At 42.6% G+C, this 27,865-nt stretch overlaps 2 protein-coding genes across 5 annotated transcripts; one reads left to right on the plus strand and one right to left on the minus strand.

The window, feature by feature from the left end:
- The first annotated feature begins 3,158 nt into the window (after positions 1 to 3,158).
- fam78ab (family with sequence similarity 78 member Ab) lies at positions 3,159 to 27,587 on the plus strand. Of its 4 annotated transcripts, none has more exons than XM_025909388.1 (5): positions 3,159 to 3,309; positions 5,434 to 5,754; positions 11,951 to 12,319; positions 17,603 to 17,906; positions 23,366 to 27,587. In XM_025909388.1, the coding sequence occupies exons 2-5, from the start codon at positions 5,742 to 5,744 to the stop codon at positions 23,889 to 23,891; spliced, it is 1,212 nt and encodes a 403-aa protein (XP_025765173.1). In that variant the 5' UTR covers positions 3,159 to 3,309; positions 5,434 to 5,741; the 3' UTR covers positions 23,892 to 27,587. The 4 variants fall into 4 exon arrangements, with proteins under 4 accessions (XP_025765173.1, XP_025765174.1, XP_013132882.1 ...); XM_025909389.1 differs by having other exon boundaries at positions 3,160 to 3,309; positions 5,613 to 5,754; XM_013277428.3 differs by lacking the exons at positions 3,159 to 3,309; positions 5,434 to 5,754 and having other exon boundaries at positions 10,269 to 12,319.
- LOC100692831 (inactive phospholipid phosphatase 7) lies at positions 6,757 to 15,747 on the minus strand. The gene is made up of 3 exons (XM_005459472.4): positions 15,383 to 15,747; positions 14,464 to 15,208; positions 6,757 to 8,352 (listed from the first exon to the last, which is right to left on the minus strand). Exons 2-3 carry the CDS (start codon positions 14,936 to 14,938, stop codon positions 7,964 to 7,966), a joined length of 864 nt encoding a protein of 287 aa, XP_005459529.1. The 5' UTR covers positions 14,939 to 15,208; positions 15,383 to 15,747; the 3' UTR covers positions 6,757 to 7,963.
- Positions 27,588 to 27,865: the final 278 nt, after the last annotated feature.

The raw sequence follows: 27,865 nt of genomic DNA on the forward strand, positions 1-27,865 counted from the left end.
TCCAGGTTGTTGTCTACACATAAATCTGACAGCCTCTTAACCTCAGCTCTGTATGCCATCTCGTCTCCCCCAGAGAAGATCTGCAGACTTAATGACTGCATTGTCTGGGTGGGAACTAACACAGTCATGTGTGTACAGAGTGCACAGTAGGGGACTTAGTGCACAGGCTTGTGGAGAGCCGGTGTTAAGGCTGAGGGCTGAGGAAAGAGAAGGCCCCACTCTAACTCTCTGTACACGGTCTGAGAGGAAGTCTCTGGTCCAGCGGCAGGTGGTAGAAGGAAGTCCGATATCCAGCAGTTTTACTTTTAGTCTGTCCAGGAGTATTGTATTAAAAGCAGAGCAAAAGTCAACAAAGAGCAGCCTGGCGTAACGCTCCGGTTGTTCTGGGTGAGAGATGGTGGTGTGGAGCGTTGTAGCAATGGCATCTTCAGTTGATCTGTTAGCTCTGTATGCAAACTGGAGCGGGTGGAGTGTGGGTGGCAGGTAGGACATGATGTGACGTCGGACCAGTTTCTCGAAGCACTTCATTATAACGGGTGTTAGAGCAACTGGACAGTAGTTGTTGAGGCTGCAAATGTTGGTAGGCTTTGGCTGTGGGACAATTGTGGCCGACTTTAGGCATGGCAGGTTGCAGGACTGGGACAGTGAAGCGTTGAAGATTTCAGTGAAGACCCCAGCCTGCTGGTCTGCACATTCTTTTGGAAACCTTCCGGTCACCCCATCTGGACCGACGGCCTTCCTGGGGTTCACTGCCCTCAGTGTGCGCCTCATGTCATATTCCTGCACCATGAGGCTTGGGCTGTTGCTGCCGTCTGATGTTTTAGCTGCTGCTGCCTCTAGTCCCTTCACCTCTGCAAAGAAGTGGTTCAGCTCCTCCGCAAGCACCACGTTGCCCTCAGTCAATGTGGTATTGCCAGGTTTGTAGTTGATTAGTTCTGAACTCCCAGCAGCATGGACATGTGGTCTGACAAACCTAGATGTGGTAGAGGGGTTGCTCTGTAGCCTTTTTGGATGTTGCCGTAGGCTTTATCCAGTGTGTTTTTCCCCCTTGTTGCACATTTAACATGGTGTTCAAATCTGGGGAATACTGACCTAAAGTCAGAATGGTTGAAGTCCCCAGCTATAATGTGCACTGCGTCGGGATGGGAGTTCTGCTGCTGACTGCTTATTGCCTTGTGCAGCTCCTCCATGGCCGAGTTAGCGTTAGCATCTGGTGGTACACACATGGCCGTTACCATGACGACAGTAAACTCGCGAAGTATGTAGAATGGTCTGCATTTCACAGTAAAATATTCCAAATCCGGGGAAAGTGGCTGTCTACAGCCTTTGTGTTTTTGCGCCAGCTGTCATTGATGTAGATGTTTAAACCCCCTCCTTGGTTCTTACCGGAGGTTCCTGTCGTGATGGTGGACCGTGCGGCTTGCTAACTCAATAGCCGAGTCCGGAATTGATGGCTGCAGTCAAGTCTGTGAGTAGTAGGAGCTGCTGTCCCGTACACACTCGCTGACTACGTCGGAGAGGAGATACTCAAAAGCGATGGCTTAAATGGTTGTTTCTTTAGCCGTGCTAGCGGGCCCGCCCTGCAGCCACGCTTTTGCCTCCTCTGTTTACGTTTCCTCTTTGGCTTGCCGCTGGGAAGAACCAACCACGGAGACCCTGGAGTTCTTATTATGTCCTCCGGAATGCCGTGGAAGTGGTGATAGTCGTATGTTCCTTGCACAGCGGTCCTGACGACTGTAAGTAGACTCTACTAGATGTAGATTAGTAAAAAACACATACACTCACACATATACACGTAGAAAATATAAAAAATAAAGCACCGAACGTGAGGAGCAGTGAGCCGCTGCGTCTGTGCCCGTCACCATCTTTAAAAGAACATGAAGAGAGACACGGCAATGAGACTCCTGACTACAAATCTAAAAAGGCTTCCGAGGCTTTTTCAAATGTTACTTTGGGACAGAGTCTGCAAACTGTGTTTTATGATGGGTGCTGAATGATAAGACTTGCTTCTAGACAGATTGTTGGCGATTACTGTAAAAAACAAAAAACAAAAACAATAATAGCATAAAAAATTCTCATATTCAACATTTTAACATCATGACTTTCAATATTAGCATTGTGTTCATATGTAATTTCTCACTTATTCTCTCGAAGACCTCTGTAAAGTCTGGTATTGATGATTGGGGTGCTGCTGGAAACTCTAAAGTTTGAGAGACTTTTGCCTCCTCTTTGCCTTTTTTTTTTGTCTTTTTCCTCTTCATCAGCATTTTCCTGGGGTGGGAATTGGGTATCATTGTGCTCCCGTTGGTCTCCTCCAAAAAAAGCCCACACAGCAACCTACGTTTGTCCACAGTCTGACATTCACACACAAGCCCCAATATATGCCCCATCCCTTTGCACTGCCACACTGACTGGCCAGAGATGTAGCCATCTGATGGCTCTGTCAACACTAACTTATAGTATCAGGGCTGACCCCGTCTCAGACATGCATGGAGATATTTTTCTGACATTTTCAGCGGGCAGATTACCCGTATCTCCTCCTCCTTTTTTCCTGCCATGCTCAGGAGTTTATCATGGATTCGGATATATAATGCAGAACCTCCGTGCTGTCACCATCCCAGATAACAATATTTCCTTTTGCTGAATGTGATAAGTACTCCGGGTTCAGGCACATCCATAATAGCAAATGTCATTTAATAAGTAAAAGTCAAAAACAATTGTCAAACAGTCAAGCAGTCACTTGTTTCCTGAAACAAACAATCTGGTGATTGAGCTCTTTTCCATTGTTAAAGTTCCACTTCCCCTTGCTGAGAAACTGTGCTTCAGAAACACAGGATGCTGGAGGGATGCTGAACTGCATGGTGTTAAGATATCCCACATGGTGATCACGCCATTTTATCAAATGGAGGCAACTTGCTTAAAAATACTGCAACAGAGTGCACACACAGGTGCTTATTATGGGATCTTTGTCTTCTTCTTAGACAGGAATAACTCATTGTTTGAGTAGTAACAGACACCGGACCCAGATCCAGTCACCCTTAGACCAGAAAAGTAAATTCAAACTGCAGAATGAAATCACTGAAGTTTGATCAGTGCAACTGTATATGATGTGGGTGATGAGTTTATGGTGTCCCTCTAATTTATATTTGCAGGATGTTGGTTTGTTTGGATGCCACAACCGCAGTGATATATCTGATCCACCAGTCACCAACCTCGGAAATGATGAAGAGCTTTCAACAAACGTGCAACGCTCTTAAAAGAATCGGTTCTTAAAGACTGTTTTAGATATGCTGGGTTTGGTGAACACAGGTGAGAACAGCGAGGATCGAGCAATCAATTGAATCATGCTGTGCACACTGATGAAGATGGGAATCCTAATGTACAAAAAAAACTTAAGAGAGATTCTTTAAGAGTGTTAAAGGATATGCGCCTCTGTATTGTGGGAGATGAGCACAGACAAAAATCCTTTTGAATCACCAAAGGAAATAAAAATCCCTTTGAGGCCACTGGATCAGTAGTGCATGATCATCACTGGGCTGTCCTGCTTGATAATGCAGTACTTTAATTCAAACCGTTGAGGGAACTCATTCCACATGCACAATATTAGGTCTCTGTCATCACACCATAACTTTGTTATGCCATATGAGCGGATGGAGAGATGCACAAATCTCTGACTCTTTCTGGGATCATTTGAATTTTTGGAGTTGCTATTTGAACTGCTGCCAAGAAGCTGGTTCTTATAATCATGGATCGCGGATATTCATTGACGAGTTCTTGGATTCTTCCAGCAGAAGGCAGTTTCTGAAACTCAGAAATTCGAATGAGATCCATATGAAACATAAATCTATAAAACTGAATTCAAATTTAAAATATGGTATAAAGCAGACTTTGGTATTCGGCCCATTTTCGTATTTGAAAATCTCCCTCCAAACCTTCAGTTAGGAGCCCTTTTTATGGGGCAGGTTTCCCCTGCATGCTCTGTTCTCCTCCTGCAGTCCAGAGACATGCATGTTAGGTTAACTGATGGCTCAGAGGTGGCAATATGTGCAGATGTGAGCTAGATAAAGCTATGAGTGAGCAGTAAACCTATAAAAATGCAAGCCCGAGTGTGTGAATTAATATTATGAATACATAAAAAGCTAACATAGCATTAGGGTTCAGGATAGGTGTGTGGGTGGGGTACAAGCCACAAAGATAATAAGTACACCTTCACCAGGTTGTCCTTGCATGGCACAATGTGGTAAAACTCCTGGGATCAAATCTGAGATGCACTTTTTGTAGTCCATCTGTCTGCACAGTCGTGTTCAGCAAAGTCAGATTCTCTGAGCACCACAGTTCTCTTTTCCTAAGCCCTTTAAATCGTTTCTCCTGACCTTTCCCATCACAGTCAAAGAAAGGTGATTAGGAAAAGGTTGGACTATATTCCACCACAGCCCACTGTGTATTTGGACATGGTGTCCTGGAGTGTAGTCAAGAAGATTCCTCTAGAGGGAGCACCTGTCTAACCTGTTACTTTTTATTAAAGCTGCATAAAGCTGCAAATGACCCCATAGCTTCTTTATATTGCCTTGCAGTATTATTTTTATGGCCTATCGCACCGCAGTTGTTTTTAATTCCCATGCTGATCCTTCAGTGTATCGCATTCACAGTTACACACTGAAGCATGACAGCATTTTACCTATGATCAACATATATGTCCAAGAGACTATTTCTGTGTCTTCTGCACAACACTTACTGTCTTAAACTGTCCGTTAAATATTCAAATAGCACATGTAGTTTCACAATAGATCCTCAGTTCCAAAAACATTAAGGTGAGAATCTGATTGATTTTTAAATCAGTTTCTGTTCCTGCTTTTAGTTTCACAGCGCACTCCATCGCATTGGTGCTGTTTCCTATAAAAATCCTCTGAGGTAAGAACAGTGTGACAGGAGAGCTATAAGGGTATGAAGTATTAACAGTAGTCTGAATTGGCACATTAAAGTTTGCTTTCTGGATAAAAACTCTGTCGAGTAAGCGTAACCTTGGATATTCCTGTCTATTTTTGGTCCCATTTAATTTGTGTAAATTAGAATATTAATTTATGTTGCATATTCAGTCATGCAATATCATTTCATGGCTTTGCATGATTGAGTTTATTATACTGTTAAATACTTCATTAATATTTAAAGGCAGACTGTGGCCTGCCATACAGCCAGAGCATTTTAATCTATAATTGTAATAATACAGGAAAAATTAATTTAAAAATGAAATCTCTTTTTCATCAAGTAATTTTAGGTTGATGGGAGGCTGCAGTGCCCATGTTATGCACACTCATCAGCCACCCCCTGGAAAACAGTTCTGGGAGTTACACTCCATATTGACATGACAGTGTCACACACTTGCTCCAGATTTGTTGGCTGCACATCCTTGATGTGAATCTCTTGTCCCACCAGATCACAAAGGTGCTCTATTGGATTGGCGAGTGTGGAGGCCATCGGAGTACAGTGAACTCACTGTCATGTTCAAGAAACCGGTTTGAGAAGCTTGAGCTTTGTGACGTGGTGCGTCATCAGCAGAACTCAAGACTCATCCAATCAAGGAAGTTTGTTTTGTTTTTGTTTTGTTTTTCCAGCCTCCTACTGTCTGGTTTCGTGAGCCTGTGTGCCACTTTCTCTTCTAAGCTGACAGGAGTGGCAGCCGGTGTGGTCTCCTGCTACTGTACCCCAGCTGCCTCAGGGTTTGGCGTGTTGTGCGTTCCAAGATGCTCTTCTGTGGTGAGTGGCCATTTGAGTCATTTTGCCTTCCTATCAGCTCGAAGCAGTCTGACCATTCTCCTCTGCCCTGAACTGGCACTAACTGGATATCTTCTCTTTTTCAAGCCATCCTCTGTAAACCAGAGAGGTGGCTGTGTAGGAAAATCCTTGTAGATTAACTGAAATGCTCTAACCAGCCTGACTGGCACCAACAACTACGTCATGTTTAAAATCACTTAAATTCTAATGCTCAGTTTTAATGTCAGCAGGTCATCTTGACAATCTCCATCTCATCTGTTGTGGATGGAGGCAGTGTGCAAAATTGACTGGTATAACTGGTTTGCGGGCTGTTCATGCTTTTGCTGTTGTTGATCCATCAGCAACTCACAGAGAAGAGTAAAGTTGTAACATGTAAAGAGGTGAGGTTGAAAAAGAGTGAAACATGTCCACTGCACCCACTCTATATATATATATGTTTCATACTGTATTTTTAAATTTAACTTTATTATTATTATTATTTTTTATGCTAGCCCGTTTGTCAACCAGTCAGCATCTGTGGAAAGCCGTCCAAATATCACCAATTCTCCACCCCATCTGGAAAGAAATGTTGTAAAGATCACAGTTAAATAAGGCAGGACACCATAAAATCCCACCAAAATATTTGCCCTTAATGGCGAATAGCCCTCTCTGTATGACATCCCTATGGAAATCCATAACTTAATTTTCTTGAGCTGTGAGGCATTTTACAATCCTTGTGAAGTCTGAAGTAATTAAAACTACTTTTTCTGGAAGGTTGTCTTAAGAGCAGACAAATAAGCTACTGGTAAACAGAAAACAGCATTTATCCTATTAATTGTAATAATTTTTTTCCCACATTCTTTTTGTGACAGATCTGCCCGAATCTTTAATCACAGACAGAATGGAGCAGCAATCCCAAACACCCACAGGCACATATACATGAAAACAACAAATTCGGACAGCTAGTGGCATCCTCATACCAAAACTAAATAAAACACATTTGCATTTTCCTAACGGTCCGTTTCATTTTATTGAGATAGAACAACAGTAAAAACATCATATACAGATCCCTGTACAGCACATACTCGCGTACACTAAACTGTTTAATCATACTAAACCAATGAAATGACGGCAGAGTTCATTCTAAGCCATAAAAAAAGGCATAACATGTCCACAGCTGATATTTCAAACCAATGTTTGCTTCTGCTTCGTATGCATATGTTCTCACACACATGCACTTGTTTTTAGTGAGGCATAGAATCAGTTTCACTGACATAAACAGTTTATGATCAGCTGATGTAGAGATTTTAATGAATCATTAAAGACCTTTAATGAAAGCGCTGTGGAGAAATATTAGCTTTAAAAATGATTTCAACTCATTAAATGACAAATGGCACATTGACAGAAATTATACTTGAAAGGGTATGAAAAAAAAAATTCTGGGTGATAATTGTACATAAACAGCATAATTAAAAAAAAAAAATCTTCAAATATGATAAACATATCAGCAAAAGAAATACACAAATTTAACAGTCATGCCACTTATAAACAATGTAGACTATCCAAACTGCCTTACTTTCATATATACTTGAATGTTACATCCAACAATACAGTCTAACTCTAAATTTCAGTGTTCGGCTGTGGTTTCTGTGTTTAACTCTCCTAAAATAAAAGAGAGAAAAAATGAGATCGCATGGAGTTTGGTGTCCTTGATAGAAGTTAAATAATAAATGAATATGAATTAAAGTCTTTTGAAAAAATCCAAACCATTTTTCCTTCATGTACACTTTTAAGAAAACCTGTAGCCAGTCTGCAGATATTTTATTTTGCTTGTGGCTGTTAGTGTTTCGTTAAAACTATGAAGCAGTGTCATACTAGAACTTGTAAAGCATTATGAAGGTCTTGCGAGCTTCCTGGTTTAGGAATTGCATGCAAGTCAGCATCTGGATCCGAATATTAGTGGGTTCCTGCTCGCAGCCTGCAACGAAAACCTGCTTTGCAACTTTAACCAACGCATAGGTGACAATTTAAAGGAAAAACCCAAAGACTTGAGCCTTCATCATGAACAGAAGAATGCAAGACTTGTTGAAACAAAGCCGAGGTGCATTAAGGCTGTTCTGGCAGCAAGTGTTTCCTTTAATTTGTCACCCGTCTGTGTGTTTGATATTGCAAGGTTAAAGTACCAAACAAGCCATGTGTGCTAGTAAAAAGCTCAGAAAAAGGGGCTCCAGCTCAGCGTGCTTATGGAAATAAGAGTCTGACAGGTGTTTGACGAGAGCCACACCGTCTCCATCAGGCTAAAATGGAGCATGCCAAGCGCAAAGCCGCACACCATATCTGTTAGGTGGTGCTTGCCCAAGAGCACCCGGGACATGCCCACTAGGAAGGCCCACAGCACCAACAGGATGCGAAGCGGCACAGCCAGCACCAAATGGGACAGCAAGAACTTGGAGACCATGGCGGCTCGGCTGGCGTGGGCAGCGGGGAAAGAGTACACGTCCATGGCGACGCAGTCCAGGAAGCTCGGCGTCATCTCCCAGGGTCCTCTCCGTTTCACCAATCTCTGGACTCCAGCCACGGTCATCACGTCAAGGATGAGGGCTATCATGAAATAAAGAAAGCAGACAGTTAGTATGAATATGGAGTGAAAGTCAAAGGAAATGGTTAAAGGAGTACCTGACTTGCATTATGGTACAAGTAAAAGTCCTCATTTGAAACCATATTTAAAGAAGTATAAAGGTGTTACTGGTGATATGTACATTGATTTTAAGGTAAAAGTGATCATTTTGCGGAAAAACAACCACTGTGAGTGGTTTTACTTTGTCTCCCCTAACTGGATATCTCTAAGGTGTGAGATGATTAATGAGGATGGATATAGCTTTAAAAATCTTCAAATAAAAGTAAAATCAAATGGAAATCAACTCAATAATCATTTTTATAAAACTACTGGTCCATTTGGTAGTCTTCACATAAAACAGCTGTAAACTGCAGTAAATGTGTAAGTAGATATTTCGGTGACTAGTACTAACCAGTGAGTAACATTTGCTCCACATACCAGACATTCGGAGACGCCTTTTATAACTCCACAGCACTCCCCAAAAATATTTCTACTCTGACCATCTATAAAGCCATTTAAAGCCATCTTCACACTCACTAAACTAAGCCTGCGCTAAATAACTGTCAAGTGTCTGAGGTATTAGCTATACTGCTCTAATACTTGCTATCCTAAAGGGACCGTTCTTTCAATATCAATCTCAGGTCTTTAAAGGCGATACAATGTGTCGATGCATGTAAAATCAACGAAATCTGAAAAAGTTGTCTCAGAATCAGCCGAATTGTTTTGCACAGTGAATTTAGTCTGTTTAAATTTTACACTCATGCAGTGAATTTTTTCCCAGTTACAAGCCCTACAGGGTCTCACACGGTCTATTTGCAATTTGTGGCTTCATTGCTTTTTGGGCTTGTTACAGATTTGTTTTGGCGTAAGATAACAGGTCCCTTTTACTGAATTTTCTAAACTTTAGAAGGGGGAATTCCAGTTGCTAGGACCTCGTCTGCTGCCTCATCCACTGATGAGACTCTAAAGATGTTTGATCAGTGTGATGATTCCCAGCTCTTACACAGAAAACCAACAATGAGTGTTAAAATATGACAGAAAATCATTTGACAGATCGAAGATGAGCCTGGAATCAAAACGCAGATAAAAAGACCTTTCATAAGCAGCCACACTAAAACATCCACGGTACCAATGCTTGATTCTATGTGACTGACATCAAATTGGTGTCATCATTTTGTTAGTGAAGCAATAATATATCCCACAATACTGACGCTTAGTGTTGGTTATAGAGAAAAAAAAGTACCTCAAAGGCCTACAAGTTGGAAATATCACCAACTGGGAGGTAAAATTTTGTTATAGTTCAAATAAAATGAGGCATAAGATGCCAACTGATATTGAGTAGAGGTGCAATGGAAGGACATTCGGGGTCTTTGCTGCACGGCCCCATTGTGCCATCTCAGCAGACGGGGACGGTGCTTGCAGCCAAACAGTGACGCATCGTATCGGCTGTAAGCACAAGTCTCGGTGCGACTGAGGTTCTCTAAGGTTTGCTGTTACTGCAGACAAACTAAGGTTTTCTCCGTGCTCCTGCCGTGAAAGATTGTCTGCAAAGCTGCGGTCAGCATTGTGGTTAGTTTTCAGAAGTACGTCATCTAAGATTTGAGGTGATGAACTCAGATTTGCCGTTTGAGGGTGGAAACTCCGATTCTAGGAAATGTAGCAGGCGTGAGCAGACAGTAGGTCAGGCTGCTACGCGCTGCTGAGAAACAGAAGGAGTAGTCAGTCTGTTGCGTATTCTAACATACACACTGTGGTTAGTCAGCTCACATGCACTTATAGTCCTGCTGTATATACTCTACATAGATGTAAAACACAGTAATGACCACAGCAAGCCATTTTTCTCAAGGCTATGTTTGCTATTGTTCACATTTACTTTTCAACAAGGAAGGTTACATGTATTTATATACGGGTTTTTTTGTATTGGAGGGAGCGGTATGGAGGCACAACGTTTTTTGTGCCATTTTTGCCTTTATTGGAAAGTACAATGGGAGAAAGACACGAAATACAAGAACAAAAGAGCAGGAGGGTGACATATAGTGAAGGTCGAGCTGGTAATCAAACTGAGAACTTTGGGGAATCCACCTAAACAGCTAAAAGTGGAAAAATTGTTGAAATTTCCGTTGTGAAAACCAGCGATATCTCATATGTTCATCTCAAACAGACATCCCCTGCGCCGCAACACTGTGACACTTCACAAATGCTTTGTCTACATGTGATTAACATTAAAAAACACCATTAATTTATTGCTTCTCAAAAGACAAAAAGAAGGGAAGGAGAGCTACACAGGTAAGCCCCTTGAAACATAAAGCTAAATACTGAGCTATCTGTTCCATCAAGCATGATGAAAAATTAATTAGAGACAGCAGCTGGGTGAGCATGACCTAATCCTGTCTGTTTGTTACTGTCACCCTGCACACAGGCCTCCGCCTCAGCACAGAGAGATGGTCATTCAGAGCACACCGGACTCTCTCTCATTCATCCTTGTAATAGCGGTGAAATGGATGTTGAAGATAATGTTGCAATCTTACCCGCATGCTTAACAGAACCATATAGATGATAATGTAACATGAAATAAACTTGAGTACTTTAAAAGGAGAAACAAAGCCACACACACACACACACACACACACATAAACCACACCTGATGAAAATAGGAAAATCCCCTCCACAGCTAAGACACGCTTTTTGGCGTCTCTGACATGTTTAATAGTCTTTGAGAAGGTCCCAGGTTGCGTGCCAGTAAAACAACTTTTCAAAAAACTAAAGGAGAAACATTTCTACACTGTGCAGCACCACGTGTTTGCAACAGTGGGCTGAATCAAACTAATCCCGACAGACCAGTCATGGCTGATTAGTTTCCCCGATAGATAAAAACAAAACATACTTTCAGCGAGTATTTAACATTAATTCCTCTGCCCACTGTTGACCATGTTGGGGTATTTTCTCCCGACAGACTTCAATAGACCAGAAATTATCCTGGAACCAACAAATATTGAGCAAGCACTTAGGGCAAAAAACAAAAAGTCCCAAACACAATTCAACAGTGTCCCAAATCCAGAGATTTAATAGCTCCCACTCAGAGCTCAATGCAGCTACAGCCACACAAGATTTGTATTTCTGTTTGGTCTTTAATCTGTGTTTGGGACTGTGTTTATGTGTGCGTGCCTGCACATGAACAAGCAAACACACAGGTCCCCCAGACTTTCAGAAAATTCTAAACTGATGTAGTGAGATCAAAATTTTGCTGCAGGATAATATTAAATGTGCTGTAGTACTGCTTTATGTAGTTACTAATGGAAACAATAACCCAGTACTGAGTCAGTAACAGGACTTGTAATAACAACGTGTGAACCCATTCTTAGGAATCTGGGCCTTTGCATTGTTTGTACATACTGTTCCACTGTACCATGGCGGCCCTGATTGGAAACGTTGATAAACTGCTCATGAACACAAATAAAAACTTCAAAAGAGGATATTTGAAGGGTCTCGAATTGAAAGAACTTGATATGAAAGACTCACTGTTGTCCAGCGTCATAGATGTGACGCATGGTCAAACTAAAAAGTCTGTTTCACTCAATGCAGCCGGCCAGGACACTGCGCTGTGGGACACTGTCACCGGTCCTCGGCCCTCCTCCTGCTCGACACCTACCCATCAGTCGTCCCGGGCTGAAGTGATGGTCCATAGTTGCCTGAGGGATCAGAGTGGTGCTGTTTCTCCACCCAGCCTGAACCTCTCCAGCTGCTACACAGCAATGCCTGATGACAACTTACTCCATGTGGACGGCCAAGCGGGTGTGGACCCAGAAACAATGCCTGCAAACACTGCAGCTTTCCCACCACTGGTGGCTGATGACACCAGAGCGGCCGGCCACCCCACCATGAAGCCAAATAAACGGACCTCATCCCGGCGTAGGATGCTACAGTTACAGCATTCTCCTCTCTGGGCACAAAGTAAGGACTATGCACTTCTCTTGCGTAAGAACACACAGCCTTAATCTGTCATGCCAAAAACTGATTTCCCCTATTTGGCAAAAAAAAAAAAAGAGAAAAAAAAGAAAAGAGAAGTATTTAAACTGTTGTAAATGACTTGTTGGTATATAATCTGTCTAACATATAAAATTATTTTGGGCCACAGAGCAAATTCCTGTCACAAGGCAGAAGCTGAAATCAGTTTTTGGCAAAGTGACTTTTTTCTATCCTGCATTTATCCGGGTTAAAAGTGTCACTGGAGATAGAAATGTCCCTTTCAAGAGTGATCCGGCCAAGACGGCAGCAGAAATGACAACAAATATAAGATAATAGTTCCATAAAGATTTTCTAATTAGCCAAAAAGGACTGGATAGATTATAATGTCATGTCAGAGTCATAAAGACGCTTTCAAAACAGCCAGTTTTTTAATTTTATATATAACCTCTTTCTTAATCTTGTTTACTACAGCCTATTTGCCATTATAAACAACAATATTATACATGAAAAACACACAGAAACAGCAGAAATCACTTTTTGGCACGACAGCAGCTAGTCTGGTAATGATTAGTTGTGTTTTATTTAGCAGCTCCCCTTTCAGGCCTCTCCAACTGAGTACGCCGGATTGCCCTCCTGTGTTCATAGCGCTGTCACCAGCTCCTCTAATGCCTTATGTTCAGTCGTACTCAATGCCCATTATCCGTTTTAATAAACCAAGATCACATTTTAAAACAAAAAGACCCAGTCATAGTATTTCACCAACCTCATATTTCACTGATGCTGCCATTTTTACCAATCCCTGTAATTATAAAGGCACAGAAGCAAACCGTCTCATTTTCATCAAATTTCTACTTCCGGACTTAATCATCTAATTCCTTTGCCCTTTAAATCACAGCCCTCAAAGCCTCTAAGTTCAGCAGTTACTGCCCTTCTTAACTGCAGATCTTTAATCTTCTGCCCATTATCTGTGACCTTCTGTTCTGCTAACATGTGTGTATGTAGGAATGAATGAAAGCCTGTGGGGTTGACTCTGTGTCTGCATGTGTAACTATTTAGACTTTTTTAAGTGTTTTTATCCGAATTGTGAAGCACTTTGTCACTGTTTGTTTTAAAAAGTGCTATACATAAAAAGTTGTTATTGTTATGTATGTCTGCTGATTTTGCCTTTGGGGGCATGGGTCAATTTGTCCGGGCTTTTGGTACAATAAGAACTTCCTGTCTACTTCCTGTTCCAACGAATGCAGACAGATCAAAGAAAGGCAGTTTCCAGGTTGAGTTTCAGCAGATGAAGTCTCTCTTTTGCTCTTGCCATGCACAGTTTATCTCTATATGCAATCAGAGGCACCTCAGACGTGGTTGGTCAGTTGATTAGTCTACTCGAACTACAAACAGACTACAAATAGAAACCAGAAAATGTGCAGTGGAAAGAATCTTGCCCACAGATTTCAGATTCATATGTTTTAATAAAGACGGTTCAGAAGATTCTGAAGAATCACTCAGTGATGCAATTTGACAGAAACGGACTGCAAAAGGCAACTTTTGCTTGAATGATTGACTGCTTTGACTGTATTAGACTGTGCTGTGTTACCAGTTTGATTTGAATATACTGTTAAGTTAAATCCAAACCGGAAAACTGAAGATTTGCTAGATGAGAAAATGATGAAAAGGTTACATTGCCTGCATAGGAACCTCAATACGCAGTTGTGACTTCACTAAAAAAAAATGAGACTAGGTGATATTTTGTCTTTTCCTTTCTGAATTTGCAGGTTTTCCTCTCTGTTGCTTATTGACAACTGGGAAAAGGTATCAAATGTTGATATTGTCAGTGCTCTACTATAAAAGCAGCAGTTCAAGTAATATTAAGCACATGAGATACGGTCTATAAACACTTGTGAAATGTGCCTTCAGAAAATGTCACCCACACTTGTTTGTCAATAAGCCCCTGCACTGGGAGGCCGAATACACTGAAACTCATTTGCCAAGCTCATTTTTGGCACAGCTGGCTGGTTTCAAGTGTGAGAAGGACAGAAGCGGCAAAGACACTGTGTCACTGTGGGTGCCAGGTATGGCTGCGTGGTGCATTTTGGGTACTGAACGACAGAGATTGGTGAGTGTGGTGCGGCATTTACCCAGCAGCAGGTTGACTAGGACCTCCTGTCCAGCCAGGGTATTACTCCGTGTGAGACACACGATAGTGCCAATGATCCACGTGATGCCATGCCCCGTGAGAGCCAACAGGGCAACCATGGAGCGGCAGCCTCCCCAGGAGGACGACGTGTAGGCGCACACCCCCATGCGCTTGGACAGGCAGATGTCAATGGCAAGCAGGGAGTTCATTGCTATTCCTTTGAAGGAAGGGTTCAGCTGCATGCAGTCTTCCTCTGGCATTTTGGTGGACTCTCTTCTGTCCCTGCTGCCTCTGTCGGTAGGTTCTTCACTCTGCTGGCTTGTTTGGTGCTTGATTTGACCCAGTCGCCTTGAGCTGCCTCGGCTCTCAGCGGGGCCCCCGCCGCTACAGAGGGGCTGATGGTTGAGGGACATAAACTCAGGTCTGCTCAGGATGCTGTTTCTCTCCCGCGCCCTGGATCTCACACTGGAGGGCATACTGGGGGTGTTGGGGCCAAGTTTTCTTCTGTGGCTATAATAACCGATTGCCAATCTCCAGAAGATAATGCAAGTGGTGCGAGACAGTGAAATGTCCCAGGATAAACCCCCCTCCCCTCCCCTGCCTACACCACTCCTCCCCCACCTACTGTGGCCTTAATAGATATATTTAGACACGCTGGAATGCACGTTGTCCGTGGTGTTTATGCCATGCGGGGAGGAAGAGTGTATTGAATAGCATCTGCTCCGTACAATCCAGAGAAACACGATCTAAAGCACGGAGATAAAAATTACAACATGAGCATTTCGTTACGCACCGATACACCACGAACAGGTGCCTCACTGCGCGTGCTTTTGGTGGAAAACAAGCTCAAATTTAAAACAAAAAAAGAAAGAAAAATACTGTGTAAAGAGACTACGAAAGACACGGCGTTGTCATCTTACCGAGCGAAGAAGAAGGGGGAACACGGGGGCGCGCACATCTCTCTAAATCCTCTCCGATATACAGAGACGTTCACGTATATAGCGATTCGCGCAAAATCAGAGGAAAGTTGACAATCACCAAACCGTCGACAAGAAAAGGGAAAAGACAAGGCAGCGCAGCGCAGGCAGTGCAGCGTTTGCTTGTTCCTGGCGGATTTGACGTAGCTTACGCACGATTCCCGATTCAGCCTCGGCGCTGCGCTCCAGTGCGGACAGCGGAGTTCTCCAAGGTGCTTAAACAGACAGCGCCAGGACGCACAGAAACCCCGCATTCGGCTTTATTACACACAAAGACAGGGGGCAGGGCTTATGGAGGACCACGGAAACAATTTCAAATGTTCAGAAATGGTAAAAGAACCCAAAACAAAACAAAACAAAAAGACAAAGCGATGAACACACAACCTACATTTTTACAGTATTTATCGAACCGATCAGACTATTTGTTGGCTGCTACTGCCACACAACAGCAAAATACATAAATAAATCAAAATTTATCAATCATTTATAATTTATCTAAAGGTGACTGCGATCCATTGATTAGTCAGTGGAAAGACTTCTCCAAAAACCCCACAAAGATGATTTCATTTGTCTGTGTCCAAATTTTCAATACCATCCAAAGACAGCGGACACGCGTTTTAAGTTACCTTTGGGGGCTCGGTTAGGCTCTCAAAAATCACTTACTAATTATAAGTTATCAGTTATAATTATAACCTTCTCAAAATGAGGACCCTTTAGCCTCCATTTCCCAGCATGCTTGCAACACTCGCGGAGCGGAAGTGTCGTCAAGAAGACTACTAAAAGCTGCTTCCCAGGCAGCTCAGATAGACCAATGCGTGTCGGGGTGAACCTGCCGAGGCAGAGATGGGACGAGCGCGGAGAAATGACAGCTTGTGCAGGAATTTAGGCTGAACTGCATCCCATCTCTCGGAGCACTGCAGCTGTCCGCTCGGTCGAACTATGTAACAGTTGGAATTTCTCCCATCAGAGCTGCATTATACATATTTTGTATCTATATTTTATTTTTATTTTTTTTTATTCAGTTTGACACCTGATCCCGTGGAATGGTCGCAAAAGTTGACCCGGCGCCGTCCTTTTGGATGTTGCGGTGCTCAGTCTCAAACTCGACCAGACTGTCAGCGCTCGGAGAAATGCTACCTCTGTTAACGGGACGCTGAAATTGTTTGCAGTTGGAAGGAAAGAGGGAGAGAAGGGGGCGAAGAAATAAATAACGGGATCGGCTGTGGAAGGAGATAACGGAATTACCTCTGTGACCGGAGAACTGTGCGAGCCGCCGTTTACGCTGAATTTCTCCAGGATTTCGCCCCAAACAATTCACTGGAGACTTTCCAGTGAATTGTTTTATAGGTAGACTTTTTTTTTTCTTCTTCTTCTTTTTTTTTTTGCATGTTGCTATGTCGGCTTTAAAAACGGGAAAGAAAGAAACAGACCTCAGTTCGTAATTGCACTGCGAGAACCTCTGTTCCGCAGATGTAGCGTTCAATGGTACACTTTTCCTTATGAGAAACTGAAGCCGATATTTTAAGTTTGGTGGAACATTTTACGCTTTTGTTAAACGGACTTTCGGCTGCTCCGCGTTACACTAGAGGCATTTTAAACTGTGGGCGTCCACTCTCGAACACCTCCAATATTTGTGATTAGGATTCTCGTCACCAGCTGGACGCAGTCACAGGGTTATCTTTTGAGTGCACACGCAAAGGAGAATCTGATGCCAAGCTGTAACACAAGTAGTTTTTTTTTTTGTTTTGGGGTTTTTTTGCGTGTGTGTTAATTATTTAGCTCATAAATGACACGAACCTTTCCAAATGGACCCACTTTGCCCAAAGGCCAGAACTTTGTGTGGCAGTGTCTTGTAACTTTGGCAGCATGAAAACATCTGTGCTCGGATAAGAACATTTCTGGTGCCAGAGCCGGTTTTGGTGGAGTTGCGTTCACGCACCGGGAAGCATGCGCTCTGTTGCGAAGATTTTCTAGGCCTGCCTTCTTTTGTAGTTTTGGATAAAAGAAAAAGAATGCATGGCTTTTCGTGAGAAACACTGCTTCATATAAATACTTTCTTTGTGCTGATAAACTATTTTTTCTTCTCTCTGTTGGGGAAACATGACGTGGAGCCAACTGTGGTGACTGTCTTGCTTGTTTCCATGCGTCTTTCCTCTCCTCCAGACTGCTGGACGTTCTTGTGGACTGTGTTGCTATTTAATGCAATGGGCTGCATCCAGAGTATCAGATGTAAGCCCAAGAGTTTCCGAGACAGCATCGTCATCCTGGAGCTGAACGCTACCATCGACTCCAATCCCACCAGCATCGACGAGACATCCGGCGTGGTCTTGCGCTACCGGACGCCTCACTTTCGAGCGAACGCCCGAATACTGGTGCCACCAGTAGCAGCTAAGGAGACGTGGACCATCGGCTGGATCCAAGCCTGCAACCACATGGAGTTCTTTAACACGTATGGGGACAAAGGAATGTGAGTATCCTCGGATCTTGTTGTTGCTTGGTCAGGTGTAAGGGATGACAGCGCGTTGAACACGTGGATGAGATTCAAATATGAAAAAAAAAAAATCACCTCTGACATCATTTTAGAGTTCCAGCTGATGAATAAATAAGCCATTTGAGTTAGGTTGTAAGTGGCATTTTTGCTATAGACACTTTTGGTCAATATTGGCTCTTCTACTTTTAATTAAATTAATTTTATTCCAGTTAGCCAACTGTGAGCTTGGTTTCCAAAAACTATTCAGATTATTTTGCCATTCTATTAGATTTAATCCACGACAAACCACAAAGAAAGTATCTAATGCTCACAAATGTTAGGGAACTAAATGTGGTTTCTAATGTACGAAATGACCCCAACACGAGGAAACAATCACAGCTTCACAGTTGTCTTATTTTTGTCTGAGCAAAAGCTCAGAACTTGAAACTATTTAGCTTACAGATGTGACAAAGAGAATTAAAAAATTAAAAGGCTGGAAGCTGACACTGTTATAACACAACTTTTTGGGAGTGCTTACATCCTGAAAATGTGAAGATTCCACGTAGGAAGACTTTAATTGGATCAAAAAATCTGCCAGGAACAGTTACTGAAAGGACGTCTAGGTAAAAGGTTTAACCAGTTTAACATAAGCAAATGAGCTTGAGTTCTTTAAGTACGGGCAAAGACGAGTAGCAGAAAGAGTCAGTGCCAGCCACCCAACAGAGCCAGAACCTTAATTCCTGTGTAATTTGTGGTTTAAATGGTAAGAATATCTCAGTTTCTGTTTTATATTGCAAATAATGTTAAAATTACTCCTTAGAGGTAATATTTCACAGTAGTGAAACTAGCCCATGGTTGCATGTGGTTCTCCCAGTTGAGCAAGGGCACAAGTGTGCGTCATGCAAGCAGAACGTCACATATTAGCATCAGTTTTAAAGAACTTAAAAGATAACTGTGAGTGGCTGTGAGTGTGTTTTAATAATCAATAGCTCGACTGTCCCCATACACATGGGCTTTAAGCATATGCTTGCAGGCTGCAAACGCCTTCAAGAGCTTACACATGTATGAGTGTGGGACACTGATGAGAAATAATAGTTGCTGTAACCTTTCTGATGCCCCCTGCTTGGAGTGGAGTGGAGTTATTTTTTCATCAGTTGTTATTAATAAAGCAAACATGAACAAATGCTGCTTTTAACTGTGCTCATCTCACCCAGGGACTATAAAAAGGTCTCGCTCGCTCTTTAATTTCCTTTATTTCTCAGAACGAGTGTTTACATACGTAGGGTTTGTCTTGTATCATGTGATAGGCAAACGCAAGTCGATCTGTGTGCTTTATCTGTAGACACTGCAGCAGAGGATGTTTGGGTGCTGCACGACTAAGATTAGAGTCCCCTCCCGGACACCCCACACCCCAGTACGGGCCTGTGTGTGTGCTTGTGTGACACAGAGAGGGGGACAGAGCCCAATTACTTTCTGAAACTCAGTCTCACTGGGTCTTATTGGCCCTTTTATCTGGCTAGATTTTACACTTTCCATCTTTTGTCAAGTTCTTTTTTTTAGATAATGGTATAAAAATACATGCTGAGAAGAAAACCCACATTCAAAAACATGCATGCATTTAAAAATGCTGAACTTGAAAAAGAAGTTTTTCGCAATATACCAGTAATGAGAATGGCTGTGGTAGTTTGAAACATAGATGACATGCGAATACATCTATGATCATTTAATCCAGCGCCTGTAACTATCTTGTTACGCAGCATATAAGTGGTGGTATTGTACCCCTGCGTTTGTCACCTCCCACCACGAAAAGACAAAAACAGTCACTAACAAGCTCGCTGTCCCCAACAGACAGAAAACAAAATAAATGACGCTGATGGCCTTATGGTTTTCTCACATTTTCCATAGCTGTTGAGATAATATCATTTTGGTAAATTTTGTTTTTGACATTACTGGTAATGAACGTCTGATATCATGACTATATATAATTCCACTTACCACATTTCTTAGTCTTCTCAGAAACCACATAAGCGTACACTCACAATCATTTCATTAGTTCTACTATGCTAGTACCAGCTTGGACACATTTTGCCTTTAGGATTGGATTGGATTCCAATTCTGACCCTCCCACCCAAATGTTGCAAAGAAATCGAGGCTCATCAGTTCACGCAATGTTTCTCCAATCTTCTATTGTCCAGTTTTGGTGAGCCTCAGTTAGAAGCTAACAGGAACGGCACCTGGTGTGGTCGCTGTCCATGTTCAACCTGTTGTGCATTAAGAGATGCTCTTCTGCAAACCATGATTGTATCAAGTGGTTATTTCAGTTACTATGGCCTTCCTCAGCTCAGAGCCGTCTGGCTATTCTTCCAAACTCTGGAATCAAAGAGACACGTTCACTCACTGCTTTTTCCTTTTTTTCTCAGACCATTATCAATAAATCCTCAGACCAGCCTATCTGGCACCAACAACCATGCCATGTTCAAAGTCTTCAAAGTCGCTTAAATCACTTTTCTTCCCCTTTCTGTTGCTCACTTTGAACTTTAGCAGATTGTGTTGACCATGTCTACTAAAATCACAGAGTTGCTTCTGTGTGGTTAACTGATTAGATATTTGCGTTAATGGTCAGTTGAACTGGTGTACCTGATGAAGTGGCCAGTGAGTGTATAGTAAATGCACTCTTGACTTGAATTACCCTACATGACTGTAACAGATATGGTATATGTATATATAGCACTGTGCTGTATATAGGGGTGTTAGAATGTGCACACCCAGATGTACAGCAGTGTTTACAGAGGGAAAATCCTTGAATCTCATGCGTTCGAACATTGACTTTAAATCACTGTCCAGCGTTAGGAACGCTAAGCATTTCTTTCCTGCAAAGACAAACAATGAAAGAAAAGGCTGCCTATTCCTTATGTACATTTTTAAAGGCACACTTAGGTTGTAAGAGATGAGTCTGCTACCGCTGCTGAGACTCTCATACTAAGTAGCTCCTTTGATGCTAATAAAACTTCAGTGTACTGTAATTGGACAGAACAGCCGAGGATGGTAATGCTGCTGATTTCTCTGCCGGCTTTGGATGATGTGCTCGGGATTCTGTTTGCATCCATCACTTCTCCCCCGTGCACCCATGGGCTTTTAACGAGGCGCAGTTTATCGAGTTTGAACAGTTTGTGTGTATTTAGAAAAAAAAACATAACAGACATGCACAAAGAAAACAACAAAAATCCAATTTGTTATAGCTATGTCTTGAAAGAAATTGTATCCCTTTTGCATATGGAACAAAACAGTCATGGGAGGAACATTTATTTTCACAGAAAACGGTGACGCTCAATGATGATGCAATTATCTCGTTGATTGCTCTGACACCCTGTTGTCTTTACTTTTGTTCCTAGTCTTCAGTCTCCGTGGGGGAGGGGAAAAAATAAGCATTTCCTGGGCGTCTTTATAATTTCTTTCTTTCTTTTTTAAAAAATCAAACAGACTGCTTTCCAAACTATTTGCCCGCAACATGCAAACGAGTGTGGGAGCAAAGGTGCAAAAACAGGAAATAAGCAATTTCACTGCTTGCTTTTGTTCACAGTTGTGATGAGACCTTTGCAGTGCACGGACAAATCCTCAAAAAAGCTTATTTAAAATCCTTTCTTTCGCCATAAAGCTTTAACTTTTCATATAAATAGTAAATAGTTTTAAATAGATTCTTATTTAGAACACATTTTGGTCGGCAGCTTTCAGTTTTGACATGCAGCATACGAGGCTTAAGACCGGAAGAATTCTAGGTGACAGGGAATTACAACTATCTTCATGACAGCAGCGGTTTACAGTTTTGTTTTTTTCAAGCCTTGCCACATGCGCTAAACTACCTCTTCTGCAACACCACACAATTCATTCATCAGAAGTGAATAAACCAGATGTCATTTACTGCATACTCAAAGTGGGGGTTTTTGCAAAGAATTTGTCATACAGTTAAACTCAGTATCTTGGTCAAGTTGCTCAATTTTCCACTGATCCATTTCTTTAAACATTTTTTTTATTGCCTATCTATCACCACACATTCAGTATTTCTGTAATACTTTTAGCCATTTACACCTTTTTAGCCATTTTCTCAGACATGGATTAGGCCTAAGGCTAGACCGAACGTTTAAATCCAGTGAGCTTCTCCTTTGAAACTAGGTTTTTAGTCTAACACTCATCTCAATCTATGTCTGGGAAACAGAGTCTGTCTTTATTCACGTTAACTCAGAGAGTTATGTGTTAAAACTCTTCTGCTTTCCAAATATAGATCATAATTTAGATATTTGTATCTATCATCTTGCACACGTAACATTATACAGAAACTGACATGCTCACAAGTCACGGTGTAAAAAAGAACGAAGAAAAAAAGAAGTGGGTGAATCATTTTAGCGTGTCTGCGGTTGTGTCACAAACTCGACCTATGGGAGACCATTTGCTTGTGACAAAGCAGGCAGTGAAGGCGCAAACAGGAAGTGAGCCCTATCTCTGCAGTGCTTTCCCCAGGCGTGATCAAAGTTCCTCAGCGTGTAGATGAGCCCGCAGTTCTAGGTTAATCCTCCTCTGATACATGTGCTTTTTTTACACTCAATGAAACACAAGCTTGAGGTTTACCGTAAATCATGCAGTCATAAATGATGAATTGGAAGAATTTTCAACAGAAGGTCTCAAATAATTTGAATTGAGGAAATGTGTGAGTTCATGACAAAATGGAGAGTTGCTGCAAAATGTTTGGGAGGCATCGAATTAGAGGATGAAGGGATCCTTCAGAACAGAAATGCACATTTGCACACAGACACACACGGGCCTGCTATTAGCATGCCTGACATGCTAATCTCACCAACCCCCCTGGGTGAATTCATAAATCACAATGTGAGGCCAGGCGTAGCAGGCTAGTAAGTCATGTGGGCTGGTGATCGCACTGTTATCTCTGTTCTGCTGAGCCTCGGTTTCTTTGAACGAAAGGTAATCTTTTTCCTGCTGCGGGCGGAAAATCGATAGGTGGACAGAGCAGAGGTGCAGGGTCACTTAAGTCGTTCGGTGTCGCCCGCTGTGCATGTCAAAATATTTCATCACTGTATTGGGTTCCAGCTCAGCGGGACGTTACTGCTGGAAGCATCTAGCTGTGAGACTTTGATCCAATTTGTTGCTCCTGTCCTGCGTTTGGTAGATAGACAGAAAAATCTACCAACTGAGGAGGAGGCCACACTTGTGGTTCCATTTATTGTGTATTTACTGTTCTTCATCATTTTTATCAGTGTTTTAAAGGGGTCAAATGACCTAAGGTAAAAGGTCAGATTACTGTGCTGCGTCTTTCATACCCTGTTAAGCATTATTACATAACATTTTACATGTGCTTACATCCAGTTTTCCCTTCAAAAACAAATGATTTTAAATAAAGGATCAGTGTCTGTGAATCCTCATCTGTGCCTCCTTTTAACTTCCAGGTCAAGTTGGGAACTCCCTGATCTGCGTGACGGCAAGATCCAGGCCATCAGCGACTCAGACGGCGTCAACTACCCGTGGTACGGAAACACTACTGAAACCTGCACCGTCATAGGCCCCACCAAGAAGGACAGCAAATTCGTTGTCAGTATGAATGACAATTTTTACCCCAGCGTGACCTGGGGAGTGCCCGTCAGCGACAGCAACGTGCCTCAGCTCAGCAGCATCTTCCGCGACCAGAGCTTCACGACTTGGCTCGTGGCCATCAATCAGGCCACCTCAGAGACGCTGGTCCTGCAGACGATCCGCTGGAGGATGCGGCTTGACATAAAAGTGGACCCTGAGAAGCCGCTGGGTCAAAGGGCCGTTCTGAAAGAGCCCGTGGCCCAGGAACAGCCACAGATTCTGGGAAAGAATGAGCCCATCCCCCCCAACGCCATGGTCAAGCCCAATGCCAACGACGCCCAGGTGCTGATGTGGCGGCCAAAGACTGGTGACCCTGTGGTGGTCATCCCACCTAAATACTGACCTGTGTTCCCTCTGACTTTCACTGACTGGCCTTGGATACCTTAACAGTATCATTTTCTTTGGTTTCTTTCTTTTACTCCTGCTCCTCACCAGCTCTCACTGCTTTAACTCTTCTTTTTTTCTGTCTCTATATTCTCTCATGTTTGAAAATGAAACCAGCTCTCAGAAAACAAAACAAAAGACCAGCTGTTGCTTTGAGGTACGGGCTTGAAAACTTTCTAAAGGCACTTTTGAAACCGGAGAAAATGCAACTATTCTACCTTCAGACTTGGTCGGGTCTCACTGTGCTAAACTGCAAAAACGAAAGAGAGCATTTTGGGGTTTTTTACAGTACTGTATAATTGTTTGAGCCAACCGACGTAGGGTTTGGGAGTCCAGGGCGGATTCAAGTATTTCCATGACCGTGCGCGTGCAAGTGGATATGCACAGAGGTCATGAACGAGCATCAGTTGTGTTTTTGTTTTTGTTTTTTAATTTATGGGCTGGAAGACAAGCGTATTTAATTGTATTTGATGTTATTGCTGTGTTCTCTACATGACAAATTGCATTGGGTGACATGCTAGATTTTAGTACTTTTTAAAGAAAAAAAAACCATGCAAGACATTCAATCCATGCTGCCTTACATTGACATTGCTTTCCACTGCGAACTTCTTAGCCTTAAACAAAGTGCAATGCAGTATGTGGTAAACTCATGCCCGTTCCTTCCAGACTGTTGGCGCTGGCACGTGTGGGTTTAGGACAGGAACCACAGCACAGAGGAAAAACTCGGGTCTCAGATCTTGGCTTGTGGGTTTCATTTACCTGCTGAATCTATTGTCTTAACAAATGCAACTGGCATTATGCGCAGACACAGTTACACAACTGAGCTAACTAGCTGAGCTGTGTTTCAAGTGCTTTATGCAACAGGGGAGATGCTCTGTGCAGATGGACATACAGAGAGGCGAGTCTCATCAGCAGCAAACACACATAAACACAAAATAAACATGCAATAACAACTTGAGCATAAAAAACTCCACAGCTGACCTCATTTCACTTATTTTGCTCAAACCTTTACTATTTTAGCTCAGTAGCAGAAAACAAGTTCTCTTTTCGCGATATTACACCATCTCAGGGCCCCTTTTACTTCCTTCCCTTCTCAAATCTTTTTTTTCCACCCATCCTGTCTCGCCTCCTCCTTATCACATTGCTCACATTGAGCAATCAATATCTGTTATAAATAAGAAGGGAAATAACTTTTAATAAGTGGTCGATGAAAACAGCAGTCTGTCTTTTATTTTTTTCTCCTGCAATCTTTTTGTCATCTCACGGGTATCGCGTTTTTATTGCTGCTGCCATTAATTTGCCTTCCATCTAATTTAATCCAATCATTTGTCTTCTATGTTAACAGACTTTTCTGTTTGTTTTTTCCCCCCGTGCTCTCCCTCAATCACTTCTAATCTTTATCTACACCAGTGCTCCTCCTCCCACTCGCTCACTTGTTCACTTCCTCTCTGCCTCTTTTTTTTTTTTTTTCCAATCTGCTGTCGAGGCTGCAAAAGCAGAGCAGGAGGCATGCGAGTTTGATGCTCAGTTGGCATATAGATGACCCACTTCTCCTTAGCTCTCGCTGCAGAAATGTGGGGCCCGTCTTTTTTTATTTCACCGCTGGCGCACGAACCCCCCCACACACCCATATAAGGAAGTGGCTCTGGTCAGCTAAAGATCGACGGTCGATGAAATGATGCGTATTTAAGTGCTAATCTTTGAGACGGGCTTTGGTGGCGAACTGAAACTGCTTGCAAAAGCGTTAAGAAAGAGGCTGAATTTGGCAATAAGGGAGGAGGGGGACGGGGGTCATTTCCTTATCAAGGGTATCCCCCAAAAAATATGGGTTGTGTAGACAGTTTTTTACTTCCAGTTCTTCGAAGCATCTTGCAATTTCCTTCCGCCCCCTCCACAGTCTCTGTGTGTTCAGCACCAACTAAAGAAATAATCTGCATTCAAGTCTGATCTGCTCGTGCATTTCACAAAGGTCACTAGGCTGCTGCTGCTGTTTCAGAGTCCAAGCATCATACGGTGTATACCACCAGACTTGGTCCGGCACATCAGCTGCTTTCACGTGAGAAAGCAGGCAAACACAAATGTAAATAATCACGATCTGTTCCACATAGGAGCGGAGTTTAATTAATGTGACGGGTAACATCTGCGTTTACCCCGAGCAAAGAGCAGGCGGCTGGGTGGAGGGGAGCGGGGGCGGTGGATGCTGAATGTGAAGGTGACAACAAATCGGATCCAACTTAGATCTTCGCACCAGCTTAAAAATAACGCTGGCATTTTCAGAGAACTTGGATGTCAAGTTGCTTCAGCTTGTGGCTTGTAGTGAAGGCGATGCCGCTCATGCTGCGAACCCAGCGACCTCTCTCGGGCAATAAGCGGCCCGTCTGCTCCGCGGAAAGCCACGCGATGACCAATGGACACCGTGGATCGTACTCAAGTTGGACTACGTGTAATGTAATTAAGTGCTGACACGCAGTCACTGACTTTCAGTGTGTGCGCTTTAAATCCCGCTGGGAGGATTTAGGCAAGATGAGGAGTTTCACTCATGTGCTTATGCTGTTGTTGAGTCATGACCCTCCCTCTGTCTTTCTCTCTCTATTCACCCATCTCACTCTCACACATATAAGCAGAGGGCAGGGAAGGTTGTGTCCTTGTCATAAAATGAGCTCGCCCTCACAAACACACAAAATCACCCCGAGGCGAAGGGACCGGCCTGGCTTGGTATCTGTTTGTCACAGCAGTGTCACATTGGCAGTGAGAACTCATTTATCAGCCCGGCACGTGGACCGTCTGAACACATGCACAAGCCATATTCAGCAGCACGCCTGTTTACTAAACAGGAAGTGCTTCCCAGCATGTAAACATTGTATTGTAATTGTATTGTATTAAGATCAGAGAGAATTAAAGTACCGAGCTCACCGAGTGGGTGCCTGCCAGCTATCAACAACATTTATATAATACTGAAGGCAAAGGGCGCCAATTGTCTTCTCTGTGTGTGTCTCAATCTTTTGAGCTTTGTGTAGATGAAAATGTGTGTTTTGTGTTTGCGCGGAAACGTCAAAAATGCTGTATGTGTTTCCTTGACTAAGCCACAGAACAACAAAACCACACGATGTTGTACTTTTGCTGTACAAATGGTGAAAAAACAAAGGTGCCAAAATTGGACAAAGCCAAAACTATGCATTGTTTTTAGAGACATGTGAACTCAAAAACCTCTTGGCACTTAGTGACAGACCTGTTTCTTTGGTTGTTTTTTATTGAATGCATGCTTGTATTTCCAGAGAAACACTACGAATCTAGCCATGCTAGTAGGGCTGTGCCAAGTGAGTGTTTCCTCTCCTAAACCCACACCCTTTACAGTTCCTGTGAGGGCTGCTAGCTTTGTTTCATTTCCTTATTTAGTTATCTAGTGAACTAAATTCAAATTGAGTTCACACTCAGGACCACCTGCCTTCATTTTCCAGCTTTTACTTTTACCCCACGAAAGTTAGTATTCCACAGGTGCTGCTCCATCGTGCTGTTCTCCTCGTGTCAGCGATTATAAGTCGTCGTTTTAAATGTAACCCCCACTTGTAGCCCAAAAGATAATAGGAGCAACTAAGTGTGTCCCTCCTTTCTTTTTGGTTTGTTTTCTGGAAATACAGCACTGAAATAGTTCAAGCCGAATGTGTTTTTTGGGGTTTTTTTCTGTTCCGCTTTGACTTTTACACCAATACTTGAAAATGGGTCAGTTCTGGTAAAATATTTAAAACTGTGAAAATGCACAACACTGGGGAAACAAACCCTCAGAAAAATTATATATATATATATATATATATAATATAAAGAGATCTTTTTCATGCCTAATAAAATGTAGAAATATTATGCACAGTCTGGCTTTTTTTTTTTAAATTTACACGTGCTATTCATTACCCACAGATGTTGAAACCCTATTTGGA

This window comes from Oreochromis niloticus, linkage group LG7 (assembly GCF_001858045.2).
Source record: "Oreochromis niloticus isolate F11D_XX linkage group LG7, O_niloticus_UMD_NMBU, whole genome shotgun sequence".
Lineage (NCBI taxonomy): Eukaryota > Metazoa > Chordata > Actinopteri > Cichliformes > Cichlidae > Oreochromis > Oreochromis niloticus.

Bases quoted from the DNA above. Each gene is read 5' to 3' on its own strand.
- fam78ab (XM_013277428.3), top strand. From the start codon at position 11,776: ATGGCGGCCCTGATTGGAAACGTTGATAAACTGCTCATGAACACAAAT. The intron at 12,320-17,602 runs GTAAGGACTATG...CCTCTCCTCCAG, and splicing joins TTCTCCTCTCTGGGCACAAA to ACTGCTGGACGTTCTTGTGG. The intron at 17,907-23,365 runs GTGAGTATCCTC...TTTAACTTCCAG, and splicing joins ACGTATGGGGACAAAGGAAT to GTCAAGTTGGGAACTCCCTG.
- LOC100692831 (XM_005459472.4), bottom strand. From the start codon at position 14,938: ATGCCCTCCAGTGTGAGATCCAGGGCGCGGGAGAGAAACAGCATCCTG. The intron at 8,353-14,463 runs GTAAATGCCGCA...ATTTCATGATAG, and splicing joins CCTAGTCAACCTGCTGCTGG to CCCTCATCCTTGACGTGATG.